Source organism: Glycine max, chromosome 14, assembly GCF_000004515.6.
Source record: "Glycine max cultivar Williams 82 chromosome 14, Glycine_max_v4.0, whole genome shotgun sequence".
Lineage (NCBI taxonomy): Eukaryota > Viridiplantae > Streptophyta > Magnoliopsida > Fabales > Fabaceae > Glycine > Glycine max.
Window position 1 is genome coordinate 4,402,417 of NC_038250.2, and position 22,351 is coordinate 4,424,767.

The 22,351-nt window shown below is 30.9% G+C and overlaps 2 protein-coding genes across 2 annotated transcripts; both read left to right on the forward strand.

The window, feature by feature from the left end:
* The first annotated feature begins 285 nt into the window (after positions 1-285).
* On the forward strand, positions 286-1,555 carry LOC100804400 (abscisic acid receptor PYL4). The gene has a single exon (XM_003544002.5). The coding sequence runs from the start codon at positions 560-562 to the stop codon at positions 1,214-1,216; it is 657 nt and encodes a 218-aa protein (XP_003544050.1). The 5' UTR covers positions 286-559; the 3' UTR covers positions 1,217-1,555.
* A 12,396-nt stretch (positions 1,556-13,951) lies between these two features.
* LOC100806533 (cytosolic endo-beta-N-acetylglucosaminidase 1) lies at positions 13,952-22,062 on the forward strand. Its single transcript, XM_003544004.5, has 11 exons — positions 13,952-14,491; positions 14,868-15,005; positions 15,925-16,034; positions 16,125-16,236; positions 16,328-16,435; positions 17,332-17,444; positions 17,688-17,769; positions 18,495-18,575; positions 19,848-19,900; positions 20,379-20,514; positions 21,134-22,062. Exons 1-11 carry the CDS (start codon positions 14,117-14,119, stop codon positions 21,860-21,862), a joined length of 2,037 nt encoding a protein of 678 aa, XP_003544052.3. The 5' UTR covers positions 13,952-14,116; the 3' UTR covers positions 21,863-22,062.
* Positions 22,063-22,351: the final 289 nt, after the last annotated feature.

The following is a 22,351-nucleotide window of genomic DNA, read 5'->3' on the forward strand; positions in this document are numbered from 1 at the left end:
ATCTAACACACTTTATAAGCATACTTTATAATTAATTAAAATTTATTAAAACTATAAATCAAAAGAAGAATTGTTGAATAACAAAATGAAACCTACTAAAATTTTTAGTTACAATAAATTTTATTCAATAATAAACAGCATGTTTAAGAAAATATATTTTTTTAAAAATATATTAGAGAATATATTATCAGCATTTTTTTATATGTGATTAGAATTTAGAACTTAGGTTGTTTTGGATACATATATGAAATAATGTTTATTAAGAGATGCTATATTCTTAAATAAATTTCAATTGCTTAAAAGATAATCACCAAATAATAATAATAACAATAAAATAAAAAGTCCAACTTGAATTACAAAAATATTAACCCAAAACCTCACAAAGCAAGACTAGCCCTCTCATCTTCCCACACCCTCCAAATATATATGCTTGCTCATTCAACAACAACATCTCTATATGCACAAACCACTTTAACATAACATCACAAAACCAATATCTTAGTTTTGGTGGAGAGAAGAGAAATTGAAGGAAACATACTTATCATTACATGAACTAGATATGACTTGCCCTCTTCAACTCCACCGATTCAGCCCTGCAACAGACACATCCACCGCCATCGCAAACGGCGTCAACTGTCCAAAGCCAGCACAAACGGCGCCGTCAACGCGCCGTTTATTGGCGAAAGTAGGCCTTAGCGTGACGGAGATGGTTGCTCGGCACCACGCTCACGCGGTGGGGCCCAACCAGTGCTGCTCCTTCGTGATCCAGGCGATCGACGCGCCGGTCTCCGCCGTGTGGCCGGTGGTGCGGCGCTTCGACAACCCGCAGGCCTACAAGCACTTCGTAAAGAGCTGCCACGTGGTCGCCGCAGGAGGCGCCGGGGGTGACGGCGGCATTCATGTCGGCGCCCTCCGCGAGGTGCGCGTGGTCTCCGGGCTTCCCGCCGTGTCGAGCACCGAGCGCCTCGAGATCCTCGACGACGAGCGCCACGTCATGAGCTTCAGCGTCGTCGGCGGCGACCACCGCCTCAGGAACTACCGGTCCGTCACCACGCTCCACGGCGACGGAAGCAACGGAGGGACAGTTGTCATCGAGTCGTACGTGGTTGACATACCGGCCGGTAACACTAAAGAAGAGACTTGCGTTTTCGTGGACACAATCGTACGGTGCAATTTGCAGTCCCTGGCTCAGATGGCTGAAAATATGGGAAGTTAACACTGAAGATTTTGTTTTGTCTCTATCTGTTAGTGTTGGAAATTGGTGGGTAGCAACAGCATTTGGATTTGTTTTTGGAGGAGTCAAGGTCAGACGGCAATGGTTGAAATGAAGAATGTGACATATAATATATGTAGTTCTCTTCTCATCTTTTTATTTTTTCCCATTCTAATAGCTGTTGAGTCTGATCGAGTGAGTACTGCTGCTGCTTCTTTTGCACCGAATCTTTGGTTGTTGTATCCGTGCTCAATTAGTTTTATTAATTCATCTTGTTCCTGTAATATTGTAATTATATCCTTTTTTATGTAGTAGAAGAGGAAGAGAATGTTTCTATTTGAATTAATGCCATACATATGTTGATATTAGTTTACAACTTGTCCTGATTTTCCTCCTTTCATTAATTATGACTTCTCTTACTAACTCTTTCAATTTTGAAATGAGAGTCTTTAATTTGATTTATAACTGTACAGCACACAGTTTTATTTCAAACCGTACAGGATATCCTTGTCCAAGTAATCAAGTATGAAAACCTTATGTTACACTGAACAAATATATTTAAATATAATAAAAATGTCAATGTATTTTCATTATTTTTTAATAGAGAATTCAGATTCAATCATAAAGCATAAACCTAAGTATCAGTAAGTTCACAAAAATTAGACTCTCATTTTGTACTTAAAAGTTAATATATATATATGATATTTTTTTAAATATTAAATCTCCTTTTAAACTTAAAGTTATTTAGTAAAAAAATTTAAAATTATTTGTCTCAATCAATGAAGTAATAAATTTATAAGAATAAAAAATGTTATGGAAAATTAATTTAATCAGCATAATATTAAATTAATAAATTAATTTTAAATATGATTTACAAACAATTTGTTTTATATAATATTAATTAAAAAATTGAGTATTAATTATAAATTCTAAAATATTTAAAAACTTCTATATTATTGATCAATAATAATTTTAGAAAATAAAATATAATTCTATAATATCAACTTATATTAAAAATAATTTAATACCTAATAAAAATATTTAATAGATGTGTCGTTTTAATTAATAATTCATGAAGCTTAACCACAAATGCCCAAAAACTTAATAATAAAAAAAGTGTTTGACTCCTTTAGCCTCGGTACAAGTCAAAAGACTATGACACTTAAATTGGAAAATCGGTGAAACATTCAAATTGGAATTTAAGTGGAAAAAAAAATAGTATTCTAGGATGAGTTGAACAAGTTCTGTATAAATTGTGAAAAACTCTTACTAACTTAATCAAAAGCTCTTTTTTTTTCAAGAGCTAAAAAACATGGGTCAGATAAAATCTTAATATTTGTTAACTAATTAAAATTATTAAAACTCGTGATATTATGTGAATCTGAATTTTTATTTAATAAGTATTTTATACTATTTTGTAAATAATAAAAGATGTGTTAAAAAATGGTATTGCTAATTGCAAATCAAGAAAAATATAAGAATCGGATTAAATTAATTATATTTCGAAAAATATTTTTGCAAATTCTTTTGAAAATGGATGAAATCATCGTAAGACGACAGATGAGCTTAAACATACGGAAGGTAGTGCTTGACGAAAAACATTTATAACTTGAAATGTTAAAACTTAATTGATTATCTTTTCTTTAAAACATGCAATTAAACAACTTATATATGATAGATTACAAAAGAGAGTATAACACGAGATTTTTACATTGATTTTTCTTAACTGTACCCAACACTATGTACAATCCTTGGTAAACCACAAAAATTTTCGCAAAAAGATTAAACTGTTGCAAATATTTTTTAACACAAGTCTATGCAGGCTCACCAATAAGTATTCTTTTTACGTACTTCTTCAAGCAACTTATTCAGGCATTATTTTCACACAAGTCTTTCCAGACTCAAAACCTAAGTGTTTTTCTAAACAAAAAGTCTCTTTAGGGTTCATGCGATTCACTCACAATATTATTTTTTACATTTGAAAGTAGTTATTAAGAATTAATGTTTTATAATAAAATAATATTTTATCAATTTATACAACGTAAATAATATTTAATTTGTTTCGATAATCTAAAAAACAGAATTATTAGTTAAAATGTGTATAAGTTGAAATACTTCTGTATCTATATTGATCAATTAAATAACAAATGAAGAAAGTTTCAAATTTTTAATCAAGACAAACTATGCCGTACATATAATGATATAGTACGTATATTTGATAATTTTAATTATTTTTTTTCAGAATAAATCACATGTATCTAATGCAAATGGAGGTTGCTCGAGCCAAATAACACCATTAGCCAAATAACACCATTATGAATAACAAAATTTTCAAATATTCAATGCAACTTAATAATTTAAATTTGAGACTAGATTAGACTGAAATAATCTTAACTATATTAGTTAAAATATATGTTTGATGGTAAGAATATTGGTCGTTAAAGAACATTACTATATTTTATTAAATATTTATAAATATTACTTCTATTTTTAATCAATGTTTTGAAATATTTAGTAACATTTGCTGGACTCTTATAGTTTTTAATATTTTGGTCTCCCTCTGCGTAAAGATTTTTTTTTTTTTCATGGGACGTGACCCATTGGAGATTAAGAAATTGAACAAATACCCGTTCCAATTAAACTAATAATTGCCTATGGCAATTCTATTGGCGAATCGAGACTCATTATTTTTCCTCGTCATTGATATATGCCCGCCGGATAAAGCGCTGTGAAGTTTGAACAGTTCCTAGTAAGTGAAATCTGCCACAAAACAAAAGAAAGATTAAAGAAAGAAAAAACCATAGGGAGTGTTTTAAAGTCACCAAATTTACGGTAAAAATGTTATTGTTTAATGTACCCAAAAAATATAAAGAACTTATTGCACTTTCTTTTTAGTCTTCCAAACCTTAGTCATTTTGATCTCAAACATAAATGTTTATCACAATCGTCAATATGCATATTGTTTTCAAATTAAAGCTGATTGATATGACTTAATTTTGTGCAACTTTTAAAATCGATAGTCAATTTATGTGTTTCACGGAAATGTTTGTAAATGTTCAGTGTCTAGATTTAATTAATGTAACAAGTTTAAGATATTATAGGAGAACTTGAAATTATTCTAGCTAAGCACGCATTTTTTTATCAGTATAGAAGCACACATTTGATTTGCTTAAGACCTACCAAAAAAAACTTGATTTGCTTAATTTCATTTTTATGTACATATATGCATATATAATTAAACACATCACAAACCACTTTTATTCACATGTACATGCATACATATATTTAAACAAAGCACAGGCCACAGTACTTCCGGCAGTAAAGTGTAGTAACACGTAGCAATTAAGTAAAAATCCAAATCAGTTAGAGACTTCTTAATCGATCTTCACGTTTATATTCTCCACCTAAGTCTTCATAAATGTCGAATGTAATCTGGAATTTTTTGAGCTTATCCATTCTCGATCAGCGTGGGAGCCGGTGCGTGACGGTGAGCATGGTTGGTTACAAGTTTCGTTGAAGCAACTCTTAATTATTTTTTTCCTAGCCCTAAAGCATATACTTAAATCCCGTATCAGTCAGAAAGAACATCAGAATTGAAAACCCTGGATACGGTACATTAATTATATATATTTAATTAAGGGAACGTGATTTGGACTTTAATTTTCTGTGCAATAAGGATTGTTCTGTACTATATATGTGTGTGTAGATTACGACGTCACTTTAGTATTAAATTTATATGGTGGATATGAACCAACCTCTCTCTCTCTCTATATATATATATATATATATATATATATAGCAGCAACTTGGCTTCATTGAACTCAACTTGGTGTGTAAAAAATGTCAAGTTGGCGTTCTTTGCCTCCTCTCTCTAATATTCTCTCTCTCTCTCTCTCTTTCTGTGTTTATATATAGTTACTATTAATTATTAGCATCATTATACAAATGTGAGGTGTAAGGTGGAAGAAATTGTTGGAATGGCAAGTTGTCTTGCAAGTGGGCAAGAAGGGCTTTCATAATTTGTTTATCCATAACTTTAGTTTGCTGCACTTTACAATTATATAAGCGAAGTGTCCCTTGGGGTCATTTAATTTACAGCACAAGACTTTCCAAATCAACCAAGATTTTTCTTCTCTAGTAAAGCCGATTAACCCTCTCTTATCCCAAAGAAACACTCATGTCTGTGTGTGGTTGGATAGTCAGCCATGAAGGCAAAGGGTAAATAAATTAACAATAGTGGCATATCTCTAGCTACCTAGAGAATTGATATTTTGCTTGTTGTAGACTTGTAGGCATGCAAATATAAAACTCTTTACTATATATTTTGATTTGTTTTATTTTGGTGAAAAGCTCTTGTAATTTTACAATATTTTTTTAGCATGAAATTGATTTTTATATTTACTTTTTTTTATGATTAATTTATGTTAAAAATTTTGATTGATTATTTTAATAAATATTTTTTTAAAATTGTTTACCAGACTTTGAATTAAAACTTTATCATCAAACATATGAATCAATTGGGGTGTAAAATTATTTCATTTTAACCAAAAAATTTCGATTTGAATCCCCAATATACAGTCATGTTAAATATTTAGAGAGGTTCAGTTCAAATAGAATTATTTCTAATAAAGAATACTTGTAGTATAAAAAAAAAAACCAAAACCTTATTTAAATTAAGAAATTGCTGAGCGCTCCACTTGTAACATGCGTTTGTTTATATTTTCATAATTGATTGAATTAAAATGCATGACATAAAATCCCTATCTTTCGATATTATTTGCACTCCAACCAAAAAAAAAATGCATGACAAGAACCGTCTACGTGTGTTTTTTGGTGTTCCTTATGATCAGCCACGTCTTATATATATCAGCACTTACCTGCAGGTAGATTTTACACTACGTCGGTTTTAATTAGCAATTATCACATGCATATTCGCGCAGGTGCTCTCAGCAAGCACAAATTAAGAATTAAAAATGATTCATATATATGCGTACATGATCAGGTTGATAGGAGACAGAAACTATCTCCCACTCCCATTGAGTGGGAGCAAAAGGAAAAGCAGAATTTCCCCAACCCAACAAAATTAAAGGAGGAAGGGAATCATCCATAATCTCGCACCTCTTTAAGGATAAGTTCTTAACTATCCATTTATCCTTAAAAAAAGAAAAGAAGAAAAAAAGGGTAGGTTCTTAATAGTACTGTGTAAGGGTGTAAATTAAACGAGTAGAGTTAAGCGGATTATTTGAAGTTTAGACCTGCCTTGTCTCTTGTTTATTTAAATCAGTCTAATGCAAAGTTTTAACTTGGCTTGCTATTTGTTAAGGAAAAAGAAATTAAATGCTTTTTAGTAGGAAATTTTTTCGTTAAAACATTATGAAGAATATGATTGGCTGAGAATGCATGTAAAAGAAGGATGTGCAGCAACGTAAAAATATCTTTTTACAAGGACCCAGCTTATATGGTTATTCATTCTCACAGTTCATGACAATTGGTTCGAACTAAATAGCACTTAGAAAAAAAACAGTAGTGTAGCTTATTTAATTAGCTCGTTTATAACCTAATTAATTAATATTTTTATTATTGATATTTTTCTTACAATTTTTTTATTCTGGAACTTTTATACTTTTTTTTATCAATAATGATATACAAATTACTCTTTATTCTAAATATTCCATGTACAAACAAATTAATTTCATTTATCTCTTCCTAACATGTTATAAATTTTATTATACCTAATGTATTTTTTTTTCTTTTTTTAATCTGCAGGTGTTGAGTAACATATTCTTGGGTGTCTATTAAACATTTTTCCATCTTATATTAATTTTGTATTTTTATCTTTCTTAAAGCCTTTAGCAAGGGTTTGGAGGGTAATATTTCCTTGCCAAATATAATTTTCCAATTTTGCGAAAAATTATGAGGGAATACATTTCCTACTCTAATCCTTCGCTAAGAAACATTCCCTTTTAAATCTATCATTAACTTTCAATTTTCTTATAGTAAAAGTCTTACATATTTTCAGAATTAGATAATATTTAAAATAAAAATGAAATTTTATATAAGATAATATCAATATAGTCAAATAATTAAAAATATATATAATAGGAGATATGCTCATTATTAAAAATTATTTTATTTTATTATATAAGAAAAAATTAAAGAGAGATAAAACATTTAAAATTGACAAATAAATTACATCTAACTATTACAATGGCGATACTCACTTTTAATCTCCATATTATTTTGGACTATTTTACCTCTTAACTAACATTATAAACTAAACTCCTACTATTATGTTTTGATTGCACATAAAAAACCATCCAACTAGCTAATATAAAGTATAATTTTAATATAATTATAAACTCTCATTTTCTATTTAATCTTGATTTTCTCTCTTTATTTTTCTAATTTTTCTAAAAAGTATAGAGAGGTCAGATTTTTTATATTAACAACTAAATGAAAATAATAGTGTTTAAGAAAATAAAATAAACTTAATATTAAAGAATTCATGCGATACTTCTGAGAAGAATAATTAAAAGGAAAAAATATATTCAATTTTAAGAACAAAAACTTAAATTTAATATAAATATTGCTTTATATGATTAATTAATTAATAATAAAATTATATATTATCATATAAAAAAAATTCATATATTATTCAATTTTTAAAAAAAATTGAAAAAGAAAAATCTGGGTGCCCCCTTTGTGTTGGTATCTGTTTCCTCCCCCTAAGCACTAATATACCAAGAAGAGTGATCAGGCCCATCCTTGCCCCCTTGTGTTGGAATTTGTTTCCCTCCTACTCTTAAGCTTGACATCGAATTGCCACTTTCAACAAGTGAATTTAGCGGAAGGTTTGGAGAAATTTATTTTCATAAGTGTGTTCGTAATTTGATGTCATTTGGATGGAAGGACTATTTATCAAATGAATAAAATGTAAGTGTATATTTGGTAAATTTTAGAAAATAATAGTTTTTTTCCCCTCTCAACCGTCGTGAAACATATGTTTTTAAGAATATTTTTCTTTCAAAAATTCATTCAAATCCAAATTTAAAATATTTTCAATTTAAAATGTATTAAAAGTATATAGTGTTAAATCCCGACCGAAATTTCATAAATTTCATCTATCATACACATGATTCTGTTTTCTTAGCAAAGCATTGCTTTTGTTCATGAATATTTTACTTTTTGGGTCTAATGACGTAATGCGTAAAACAAAGGTCCATGATATTGACACTTCGCTTTTTTGTCTTCTCATCCGCCACTTTTCTTTTCTTTTTTTACAAAAATAATTTCTATTGTCCAACTTAATAAAAAAAATTAGTTTCTATCATATCAGCGATACACAACAAATGGAAATTTCACAAATATAATGTGGGGCGAGAAGATAAAAAATATGAGTGTGAATTTCATGGGCCTAAAACAAAATACCAAAATATCTCCACTACTACGGCACATGCAACTGGGTTTTCTTCAACTCGAGGGAATAACAATGAACAAGACAGCAGGAAGAAAAGGCTGAAATTTTTAGGCTTAAATTATTGTGCTTAATACCCTATTGTTTCAACTTTGTTTGAATAAAAACCAGCACACTTTTGCAAAAAAAAAAAAAAACATTGCACCTAACAAAACTGGCCTACTTAAAAGTGAATATTTTGAAAGCCAATATCAGGCCCAATCTTTGGCACAACAACAATATGAAAGACAAAGTTCACGAAAGACAAATTTTCAAGTCAAGTGCATCAATAATGAGTAAAAGATGAGGAACTGTTTAGTTAACACCATTAAAAAGCACCTCCACATAATACATATGAGCAAGTGACAGCAAGCTAATTTTTGGACAAGTCCACAAATGATAAGCAGACAATAAAATTTACAAAGAGAATTTCTGCTTGAAGGATAGGACAATTATTAATTTTTTATTTTTTTTATGAATGTGGCATTGATCAAGTATATGTGTTATCTCTGTAATTAACTCCTCACTTGTAACAATATGGCATGATTGCATCAATTATGAGTCATTTCCAATTCCACCGCCATGAGTGTATCTGCATTCCCTGCTCATAAAACAAATGCTTGTAATTTTCTAAGGTAGATAGTTGTAACATGGTATGGATTCCAATAATTGACCCCAACATATTGAGTATACACTAACCAAACTATTTAGACCGTGAAAATTAGAAAATCCAATATGAGATAGTGCCTAAATGCCACATAATGGGAATCATAAGATTGATCACATCCTAGTAATGCTACAAAATCAAATTATCAAGTTTATGGCAAGAGCAACAGCAAAAGTCATGTGACCTGAGGTCTGTGTATGTCTCTGATACAGCTTCTTATAAGTAATTTGAATTTTTTTTTAATCATTGAGCACTAGTTGTATAAACACGTTCAATAGATTGTTAGGTGGATAAAGGTTTTCCGATATGAAGAAGAAACTCAAAGTTGTGTACATGTGGCCTCACATGATTGACGTGGCATCGGTAACTTGGCCTTTCATCAGCACAGAACAAAAAGAGGTTAATGTAGTGACTAAAAGATGCGATTCTAAGAATATCGGGAACTCCTAATTAGAAAAATTATTAAGTGATCTTAAACTATTATATGATTCTTATTAATTTTTACATACATGTAATTAAGTGTCATTTTTTAAACTAAAAAGCTTAAAATACATATTACATAGAAATTAATTACAATCATAGACAAAAGCTTGTCCAAGACAATTTAATAATTTCTCTTACTAAGAGAGAAAATTTCTTGCAGGAACTAATCATTAAATTAACAGGAACTAAAATATATTTAAACTCTAAATTTTTTATCTTATTGATAAAAAATAATTTTGTTAATTGACCCAAATTAAAAATAAAAAATAAATATTTTAAAAATATACAAAAAATTAGTTGTTGTGTTGAGTGGAGACGACAAACTATTTAATTGATGAGGCTTTCATAGTTTTTCTCAGGCTGCTGTTTCTAGCACCTCTTTTTTGGCTTATGAAATCACCAATCTAAAATTTAAAATTACATTGCTAGAATGATTACAAATTTTGAGAATAACAAAGCATAACAAGTTAGAAGTATTATTTCAGTGCTAACACCATAACGTGGGGGAACAACTATTCCCACCACCATTTTTGTTATTCCCACTACTTAGATTTTAAAATTCTAACAAAAGGACCAAAATAATCTCTATGCAATTTCCTGCACTCCCCACTCCCCACTCCCTTCCTTTTCCTCTCCAATCTTCCCCAATTTCCTTTGACTAGTTTCCCTCAACAACGCACATAGAGGGGATGGGGTGGCGTCATTGCCACCAATAGCGGGATGGTGGTGGTTTCCCACCACGAGCTCTACGTTCTCCTGCACCTCTTCCTAGGTGGTGTCATTGCGACAGATGAAGACAGAGTCATCATTGCCGCTGAAGGCAACATCATTGTCAGGGAGGATCTTGTTGACATCCCAGGTTTCACACTCCCAGAGGACCTTTCAGGAAACTGCATTGTGCACCCCGTTAAGATCACGCCCTAGATTTGTTTCTTGTTTTTAGATTTTTGTTGCAGGTTTTGTTGTTGTAGAATTTGTATTGTTGTTGTCAATGAGTTTAGGATGGTGGATTTGTGATGAAGGGTTTGGAATGGTGTTGGGGTGGTTGGGGATGTTGAGCCAACAATTAAAATACGATTTTATTGTGTGTAATATACAACAAAAATAATGGAAAAATAAAAGAATTATGATTGCATTATAAAATATAAAACATAATTGTATTTTTGTTATTTTATCCCCCCCCCCTTCAACAACGAACACACAATTCCATTGTACAAGTGTGCAACAGTATCTTGTTTTCGTTGAAAGGGTAATTTTGGAATAACAAGAAAAGCTATCCACGTGGATAGTGTCATTAGTACTTCTAATAGTAGTTCCTTAACATGACATAAAATATGGCACTTGATGACCTTATATGGGCAATTACTTAAGGTAACATATTTTTCACTTGATGACCTTCACCATCAACGTTGGACTCAATAGGAGCATAAAAGGAAGTGAGGAACTTAGACAGGCAGTGGTCGAGGTCTGGAATAATATCAAAGTAGAAAGTGGTGTTTATTTCAAACTGAATAATTTGTAATACATTTGTATTATGAATTAATCAATTCGTAATGCATTTGTCTATATTATAGATTGAACAATTTGTAATACCACAAGTGCATTATGGATTGAGTAATCAATGGTACTTACAAATGCATTACGAATTGAGTAATTTGTAACTATATTATGGTGGTGCGACGCGATGATGAGTTTAAAGCGATGTGAAGGTTTATGGCTCACAGTGATGCGTGTGGCAGTGGTGGGTGGTTTGGTGGGGGCACAATGGTGTTTTGGTGTGGTGGGTGTGACGATGGTGTTGGAGTGTAGTGGTCATGGAGGTTTGGGAGAGAGTCAACTATGATTTTGCTTGGGAGAAGAAGGATAAAAAGGAGGTATTAGGAAATTTGGAGATGCACCAAGCAAAAAAATGGGATGTATCGAGTAATTGCCCCCTATATGCTATTAAATAACCATACTTCATGAGTATTTGGGAAAACCCATAACTGATATTGGCTCCTCCAAATTTGATATGGTCCCTACTAGAAATACCCTTTCTCCTTCCTCTAATTATTAACACCCACCCTTTCTTCTGGCCTCCATTCCTTTTCTCTTTCCCTTTCTTCATTCATTTTTTTCTCCTTTCATCTTTCCCTCCTCACTTCCCTCCTTGCCTCACGAAGCTCTCTTTGTTCATGGTATTTATTTTCGTGTTTGTCAACATAACGAAAACACGATTCTATTGTGCAATTTATACAATGGAATCATGATTCTATTTTTTTTTTGGTTTTCTAGTAACCCAACGAAACCATGATTTCGTTGTGTTGTACTATGAGAGCATGAAAAAAAATGCACAATGAAAGTGTGATTTGTTTGTACAATGCACAATGTAATCACACTTCTGTTACACTTTTTTTTTACATCCTCACTTTGTGCAACAGAATTGTGATTTCATTGTGCAATATTTTTACAACTACTTTGTATAGCGAAAACATACTTTCACTATACTAGTGGAGGTGTGAAAAAAAAATATACAACTAAAGTGTGATTCCATTGTACATTGTACAATGGAATCACATTTTTGTTGCAAAATATTTTTCGTACCCCATTAGTGTAATAGAAGTGTGTTTCAGCTATATAAAGTGGGGAAAAGTATCTTTAAAAATTTTGAATGTTAATAAAGGCCAAAAGTAATATTGTTGGGGCCAATAACAACTTCATTCGTTAGTGTCCCCAAATCCATATTATTGTTTGATGTCCAAGCCCATCATTTTGTTAAAGTAGACACCATCTAACTCACACTTAATTTTATAGGATGACCAAATCCGAATGAGTTATTTTTTTAAGTCTTAAATATATTTTTAATTTTTAATAAATATTTGATTTTTTATTTATTTTTTAATAAATTTTTATTTTGCATTGAATCTCTAATAAAATGATTTTATTTTTGGACGAATTTTATATTTGTTTCTTAATAATTTCTTTCATTTGTAACTAGTCGGAATTAAAATAAAATTTATTAATTTATCAAGGAATATAACAAAATATTAATGATTAAAAATAAAATTATTATTTTATTAGATATTTAACTTAAAACAAAAAATTATTAAGAAGTAAACGTAAAAATTAAGTATCTATTAGAAATAAAAAATATATAAGTTTTTTTTATTATAAAAGCTCGTTGAAGTTGACTCGTCTAATATGTTAAACGGGGTGGAGTTTGATAAGTCACTTAATCTATTGATTCAATGTAATCCATTTTATGTAACTCACCGATAAAACAAATTTGCGATGAGTTGAGTTGGATTAATCGCTGTTGGGTTTATTTTTTCTTTTAACAATTATTTTAGTCTATTTAAATGGATAAGATAAATGTATATTTTTCAGTAAATCATAATTTTAATCCTTAAATTTATATGGCGTTTTTACTTTATTCTCTGAATCAAAGAAAATTAACAAAAGTCTCTAAAGTTGCATTTTGCATTTTATATTAATCCCTGAATGCATGCGAAGTATGTATAATAATTAAACAAAGATACTCGCCAAAGTGCAAAAGTTTGCTTTTTTTACTATTAATTAATCTTCGTTCACGTGCATTCCTAAATTATTCTTTTAAGATGTGTTTGATTAGGTGGATGAGAAAAGAATCCAAGGTGAGTTTGGTAGGTGAAAAGAAGAAGGAAAAAATAAATATTTAAATTAAAATAAAATAATAAAAGTGTGATATTTACATTAATTTTTTTAAAAAATTCTTTCTTTTTATATTATTTATATTCTACCAAACTCACCCTAACAAAATTAAAAAAAATAATATTTAAATTAAAATAAAGAAAGAAAGATATTAAACCCACACATAAATTTGAAAATTTCTCTCTCTTATTCTCTAGTCTCCTATTTCTTCACAACCAAATGCATACTTAAATAACATTTATCATATTTTTTCTAACACGTTTTTATTATTAAATATAATAAATCTATGTTGATATTAAAAAAAACTTATTAACACTATTTTTAATCAGACGCATCAGAAATTTATATTATAATAATAAATAAACTCTGAATACCCCCGTCCCCATGTGAAAATTATTAGGCAATAGTGAATTGTACTGATTGTAGATTGACTATAAGTGTTTGCCACCTGAAGTCAATGCGAGTAAACGGAGACTTCTTGTTGCCGTGTTGATAACTTGGTATATGGTTCCTCGTCTACTTCGAGTCCATATATATAACTTGCCAATATTCTTAGACTGTCCGAAACATATATACTTGGTGTTTTTTGTTCTAGGAAAGCCTCGTATAATATTATTGTGTCACAATAATAATGTCTCACTCCATTAATTCAGAGTTCAAGTTTGATCCCAAGGAACCCTCCATGCCCATATCGTATCCAATAAAGACCCTCAAGGAGTTGGAGTCACGCTCCTACTTTGAGTCCTTTCATTATCCTTTTAACAAAGCTTCAGTTCCAATTGAAAGTGGGTATTCTGAACCTTTGCCAAATTGTAGAAGAATACTAGTGTGCCATGATATGGCTGGAGGGTACTTAGATGATAAATGGGTCCAGGGAGGGACTAATGCTGAAGCCTATGCCATATGGCACTGGCATTTGATAGATGTGTTTGTCTACTTCTCTCATAATCTCGTCACTCTCCCTCCTCCTTCTTGGACTAATACAGCTCATCGTCATGGTGTTAAGGTACTAATTAATTAACTACTAGTTGCTTATCAAAGATTTTCACTTTGGCTTTTGAACTGAGTTTATTTGGATAAACTATTTTCGTAATTATTTATAGGAGAATAAATAAGAAAGTTAAATAAGTCGAGTTTTTATATGAACTGATATTAACTTACGAACATCAGTTTTAGAGAAGATAGACGAGAAAATATAGTTATTTTTTGAAAGGCAGATAGACGAGAGAATATGTCTATAATTAAGTTGATTGTAGTTAACTAATATTAACTACAGTTGCAAGCTTTAAATTAAATTTGTGATAAATTATTTTAACTTTGCTAAATGTTAATTTTGTGGCTCTTGAACTTTCTTTGTTGTAATTATACCTTAAATCTCTTAGGTGCTGGGGACTTTTATCACTGAAGGGGATGAGGGAACGACTGTCTGTAATGAACTGCTTTCAACAAAGGAGTCTGCCCAAATGTATGCAAAACACTTGGCAGAGCTTGCTGTTAATTTAGGCTTTGACGGGTGGCTGGTAATTAATTTTTCCTTTTCTGTTTGGTACTATTAGAGTTTATATAAATATCTATTGATTCCTTTTTTTCTCGTCTAAGTTGATAACTGAATATTGATTTCTGTTCACATCACGATATCCATCCTATATTAAAGTTATGAGTTTCAGAATGAGCATAAACAGTTTAAGATCTTTTTGGATAAACAGCTTAAGATCTTATTGAATAGATACTTTTGGTACTTATGTATATATAAGTTATTTTTATAATCAAACAAAAAATAAGGTTAAATTGTTTTCATATAAGTTATTAGTTGTTTTCATAAATTATCTCTAGAGCTTATTGAAATCAGCTAAAAGTACCTTATGCACATATCATAAAATATTTTCATAAGCTTTCCCAAACAATTACACAAGTGCTTATGTGACTCTCTCTTTTGGGTTGGACTCTCCTCTTTTTTTTAAGTCATGTCAATGAACTGCTAACTTGCACTAACAAAGCAGCACCAATGCACATATAGTGCCACATTTATTCTTCTAGAATGGTTAGTGCAGGTTCTATGAAATTGGGATCGTAAAACTGAAGTGGCATGAAGAGTTTGTGTTGCTTAAATACTACCCAAAACAGAAAAAGAAATAAATTTGGAAGAAAATAAAGGAAATTATAATATTGTGAAGGAACACACAAGGGAAATTTAGTGTTTATGCTGTAAATAAAGCTTGTAATAACTAAATTTTTAAAATAAGAATTATCTAACCATTGGAAGTTTTGTGAGTGGCCACTCATATATACGTAATTTAGAAATTTGACATTACGAAGAGAATCATAATAGGATCATCAAGCATATTTATGCTAAAAATAGATACATAATTAATCATACCTTAAAGCATGCCATTTTTTTTTATTCCTTCCAATGATTCAAATAGCAGCATTCAATTGCAGTTGAATATGGAGGTATCATTGAAGCCGGAACAGATTTCTAACTTAAAAGAGTTTGTCAATCATCTATCATTAACAACTCATTCTTCAGTGCCCGGATCACTGGTGATATGGTGAGCATTAGAAGACACAATTCTTATGATTTTTTTGTTGAAATGGAAGGTGCCAGCAATTGACTTTTATGTCTTTTCTTGATCATGCAGGTATGACAGTGTCACTATTAACGGTGATCTATGGTGGCAAAATGAACTAAATGAGCATAATAAGCCTTTCTTTGATATATGTGATGGGATATTTACAAATTATTCATGGCAGGTATTGCTTATGTTCCCCTGCCATGCTGCTCCAATACTGGTCAATTGTTATTTTCCATTGAGTTAACTTTATTATTGTCAATACCATGTAGGAAGACTATCCAAGGCGGTCTGCTGCTGTTGCTGGTGATCGAAAGTTTGATGTGTACATGGGGATTGATGTATTTGGAAGAAACACATATGGTGGTGGAATGTGGAATGTATGTGATCTGTGTCATACTCATTTTTATTTGATAGCTGGAAATTATGTATAATTGTACTAGCTTTCAACTTATTTGAAATTCAATGTTTAATTGTCCTGAGTGGAACATATAGTATAACTGAATTTCGCTCATCACACTTGAATATGGATTACATTATGTTTTAATGTTTATGTGACATTAATTAATAAACATCATCACATGGTACATGAACTGCAGATTTTACAGAAGTGTATGCAATCTGTTCTTCAAAGTGCTTCATTCTGATTTTCAGTAGACTACACTATAACTGCCAATTGCTAAAGAAACCAAAAGATAATTCTTTACAGTTTTGTTAACAGGCTAAGGAATGGATATTGTGTTCTACTGTTCTTTGCATTCAAATTCATTAATAGGGTAATAGTTATCCTTACAAGTGATTTTACAAAGTAGTCTAGAGATAATAATAGTCCTATAGCATTGATTTCGATTTAGTGTAGTATCAATATTATTGTGGATGTTCTTTTTATTACTAAATAACTACATTCCTAGAAGTTCCTAATGACAACCTTCACATAGTGAAGCATCCAACTTTTTTCCTTGAATTCTTTTGTTTCTTGCGTTAATAAACATCCATGTTCCACCTAATTTAATAGATTACTAGTGAACTGACTCTTGATTCTTGTAATAACATTTTGCTTTAACCAAATGCTAATTAATTTGTTTTGTGCATATTGGTGAATTTAATTTATATTTAAGATACGCCTTTCTGTTGAAATTTTGTGTGGGAGTTAAGTTTTTTAAAAGAATTTGGAGACAAATAATATTGGACAAGTATTAGTTTATGATTGGTAGAGCTGAAGGATATCTGTGTTTTTTTCTAATGTTTTCCTGATTTTATACTATGGATGTGTCAGACAAATGTTGCTCTTGATGTAATAAGAAAAGATGATGTTTCTGCCGCAATATTTGCTCCTGGATGGGTCTACGAGACTAAGCAAGCACCAGATTTTGAGACTGCTCAGAATCGGTAATGTGTAGCTGTCAATATTTTGTCTTTCTACGAGTTGATAAATGTGTCACAAGGTTCATGCATTATACTAACTTATTTAGAAACACATCAAAATGCCCATTGCTGTTTCATATGGGTTGTGGTTGTGGATACCAAATTAATATGGTCAAATTTTCTTTTTATATTAATGATGGAGAGATCACAGTTTGAAGTGTTACTCACATTAGTGCCATAATCATGGACATACATTTGGCATTGCAGTTGGTGGAGTCTCGTGGAAAAATCTTGGGGCATAGTGCGAAAGTATCTTGGAACACTACCATTTTACACAAATTTTGATCAGGTTAAGAACTGTAATTGTTGCCCCCTTTCTACAAAGTTTCATGCCTTCTCTACTTCATTATGTGTGTGTTGTAGTGCATTTGGAAGCGTGCTGGTGCTGCTATGAATTAAAAATTGTCCAAGATACTTTGTCCATGTTGAATTTGATAGGATTTGTTTTTAATTTGGTTTAAGTAAAAATTGTTCCAAGAATAAAATGTGAATTCTGAGAGATAAATGATGAGTGGATTAGGAAATTTTAACATCATAAAAGAGGGAGCTTTCTTTATTCACCTCTAGGCTTTAGCTTAACTGAGTACACAGAAAAACTTTAGTTAAGTTTAATGGCTTTGAATGTCTATCCAGCATATTATATTGACATCATTATCTCTAACTTGTTACCTCCAAAGAGTTTCCCTTTAGCAATAAGGTTGATACGGGGTTGGATATTTTTTATAAGCTAACGTTGTTGGAACATCCTAACAGAGCATTTGAGACTTGAGATGGGTATCAAATATCAATCTCTCAGTTTGTCTGTGACTAGAAATCTAGCTTAGGTCCCTTTTGTTTCAAGACATGCTTTACATTAGTTCACTAAATATGGTCTATGTGAAGTGCTGCATGTCCTTTTTATTGTTTGATGATACTATTTTGGTAATCAGATCACAATGGAGAAGCAATAGACTTATAGATGAGATACTCGTGTAGTCATATTATTCAAATGTCGCCATTCTTTGTTACTTTCAGGGACGCGGTTATCATATTTCAGTTGATGGAGACCAAGTATCAGATGCTACTTGGTGCAATATTTCTTCCCAAGGTGTTCAGGTTTGCACCCACCTGATAGAGACTTTTTTCTTGTTATTGGCTCAACTATTTAACAATATTGATAAATGGAAGTGTTAGACATCAGAGTAATGTAATAAAATGAGAAAAGAGGAACTTACACACTATTTTCACTATATGGAAAAGATTGCAAGACCTCTCTTTAAATTCGAGGAGAGAACAATAACACTTGTAAAATTGAGGAATACAATTATACAAACGCTGAAAAAGCTTCACATAGAAGAAGTTGTTTACTCTTTAAATTTTTCTCTTAACCAAACAAAAAAGCTACAAGAGAATTATTTTACTCTTTGAATTTCTTCTTTAACAAAACAAAGAGTCAATTAAATCTGACAATTGTTATTTATACCTCCAATTATAATAATATACCTTTATTTTATATGTTTTTTTAAAATATTCTTTTTCTATAAATTATGTTTTTGAATGTTTTAAAATTTTAACAAATTCTTAGAAGTACGTTTTGGAAGTATTAAAATTTTAAATTCTGAGAAGTAGTTTATGGAAGTCTTAAAAATTTAACACATTTTGGAAAGTGTTTTCCAGAAGCCAATTTTTAGAAGAAAAAAGATGGGATATCAATTTCCTTTTAAGTTGTTATGCATTTGCTATCCATTGGCATACTCCCTTTTTTCTGATAATTGATATACTCACTTTTTTTTATTTATTCAGAAAAAACCAAACAAAAAAAATGAAATTATAATTTTTTGGAAGAATTCTTAGGAATATGAACACAGTAGATTCCATCAATAGTCAAATTCCAATCAAATTACCTTAAATCTTGAAAGAGATATTTGTCAAAAAGTCTCACATCAATTGAGCTGAGCTTTTCTTTTTTCAAGGGATAACTTAAGAAAAAAGCTTATTCAATGTGGAACTTCTTAATTGAAATTTTACTTAAACTTTCTTTTAAAGGCTTTCAAGAAATAATTTCACCTGATATGGGACTTTTAACTGGAGAAACTAAAAAAAATTCATGTGTACACTATTTTTAATTCTTTGTTATGTTTTAGATTAAGGGCTGGTTTTAAGTAACACTATTTAATAAAGCTAATATGGAATAACAAGTTCACTGTTGATGTTATTTGTGAAATGGATGATTGAATGAAAAACTTGTTTTCCTTTAATCACATACGATCGATATATCATAGCCATGTTTGTTAATCATGATGCCTTCATTGGGTTAATTAATTATACTATTATAGTACTACCGATTAAAACAGCTTAATTATACCTAACTCACAAATTTGTATGCAGCCACTCCTTGAGTTTGCTGATTCTACTGCAAATTCTATTCAACCTCTTGTAGAGTAAGTGATAAAACATCCAGTTTTTATAATTTTCTTTTAACTAGAAATTCCAACAGAATGTGTATATCGCATATTTCATATCATTTGAAGTATAAGTGCATGTATAACTGGCAAAATTAAATCCGATACATAGATTCACTACAGAAAATTCAGTGTAGGTTCTAAGTTCTTTATTTCCTTATTGAATTTTTAGGGCCTGTTTTGGTAACATGACAGTAGAAATATGATTAATTATCACATATTGCTATGATTATGTGCTTCTGAAATCTATTTAGAGTTTGATGGTTGACCTTATGGTGCGCAAACACATCTCATATTATTATGTACTTTTAGTTTTTTTGTAATATTACAACCTATCATGATATTGTATGCCTCCTTTATTTTCTATTCTATTCTAAATCAAGGTATTAAATTACTACATTTTAGAACTAGTTCAGCTAAGATCTCAAGTATTTGTTGTATTGCTTATAAAATGCAGCTTGAAGGAAGCATCATATAGTGGAGGGGGAAATATTACATTCAAAGGATCTCTTGAAAAGGATAATTACTTGAAGAGGAGAATCTTTCAAGGAGAGTTCACTTTAAGCGAGCTGCCTATCCACTTCTTTTATTCTGTAAGATATCATCTGATCATCTCTATTAAAATTGCTGAGAAAACTACAAATCAATCTATCCTCAATTTTGTAGTATGATAGGGAGGTTGCATGCTCATCTCTTTCAAAATCTTAAACTATTGGCTGAAGGGACATGAATCGTTTGAGCCTTACATATCTCGAGCATGACCCTTCTTGTAAGAATCCTTTGGGCTTGAACTACGAAAAATGTTACCTTATATTGAAATTCAATATTTCATTAGAAATTAGAGATGCAAGGGTTGAACTTTAGACCTCTTGGTCATAGAGACTATAGTACTATGTCATGAGCCAACTCTCCCAAAGGTAAATGCACCAATGATTTTATACTTTTATATGGCTGACCATCAGAATCATCTAACCTGAAATACCTGTCAATACAGCAGTGTAAATAAAAATTTACTAAAAAAATATTTTATCATCTTTGGGAGCTGAATCTGATTACTTATTTGAGGGAAGGGAACTGGGGTATATATTTTTCCTTGACCAATGGTATAGTGCACATGCTGACTAGTTCACCAAGATCATTATATACTTGAGATTCCTATCAGTGCCCTCTTTTCTTAGTCTAGTTGACACCTGAAGTCTGTAACAAATGCAGGTGAAATCTGATAGCAATTCTTCTTTGGGACTTGTACTTGAGTTCACTTCTACCATCAACAAAGCAATGTCTATACTACTCACTTCCCATGGAATGGATCATCTGTCAAGCGGATTTAGCAAAGTAGTCCCAACAAGTGAACACAAGGGAAATGCCCCTGGATGGGTTATACATGAAGGTACAATTGAAATGAATGGTTACATTCTCACTGGCATTCATGCTTTGTGCTATAGGCCAAATGCCCCTTTCAAAGAACTGAAATCCAGACCATTTGGTCCCGATTATACTGTGCCTTCCTCAACTGATTATTCTGCAGTTCTTGGTCATATCACAGTCAAGACTTCTAACTACAAGCCAGATTTTCCAGTTTCTACTTCCTGGCTAGTTGATGGTGAATACATCAATTGGAAATCTGGTCCTCAGGATTCAAGGATCCTCAGTGTTAAAATTTCTTGGGAGCTGAAAGAAGGAAAGAATTTTGCATTTCCACACTACAATGTGTATGTGGAGAAAATACCAAAGCTAGCAGGTGGTAATTCAGGCACTACAATAGAACATGTGCAGGAGTATCTTGGAGTAGCACATGTAAACTGTTTCTATGTTTCTGAGCTCAAAGTTCCTGCTAGCATTTCTAATCTCAAATTTATTATACAAGTCTGCAGTTTTGATGGGACAAATCAGAATTTAGAAGACTGTCCATATTATCAATTGGAGATAAAAGGTCTCTAAATTGTTATTCCGAATTTTATCAGACCTCCTATTAAGGAAGTATGTATCTTATATGTCTTATATTTAGATTTGGCATTGTCTGCCACGCTTATGCTGCAGTGAAGAATAAAACTTAACATCATTTGCTGCTTTCTAAGTTCATAATAATTTCTGTACAAGTAACAAGGCACAATAAATCTCTACAGATTATTCAAGTCCAATTAAAATGTGAAGGCAAGTGCTTTTTATTTTTTTATTTGTAGATTTAGTCAGAAAGTGAGGCGCATTTTCTAGTTATAATTTTTAAAACTCTAGCTGTAACATTCAGTTTTTCGTAAAATAAATAAAAAGAGTTTTATTTAATAATTAATAGAGTTTTTAGAAATTATATCAATGAGAGAAAAATGATTTTTGTTAATTAAAATAAGAGTTTCATAATATTAGAAAATAAATAGAGTAAAATGGTGTTTTAAAAAATAAATGGATATTTTAATTGATTATTTATTCAAT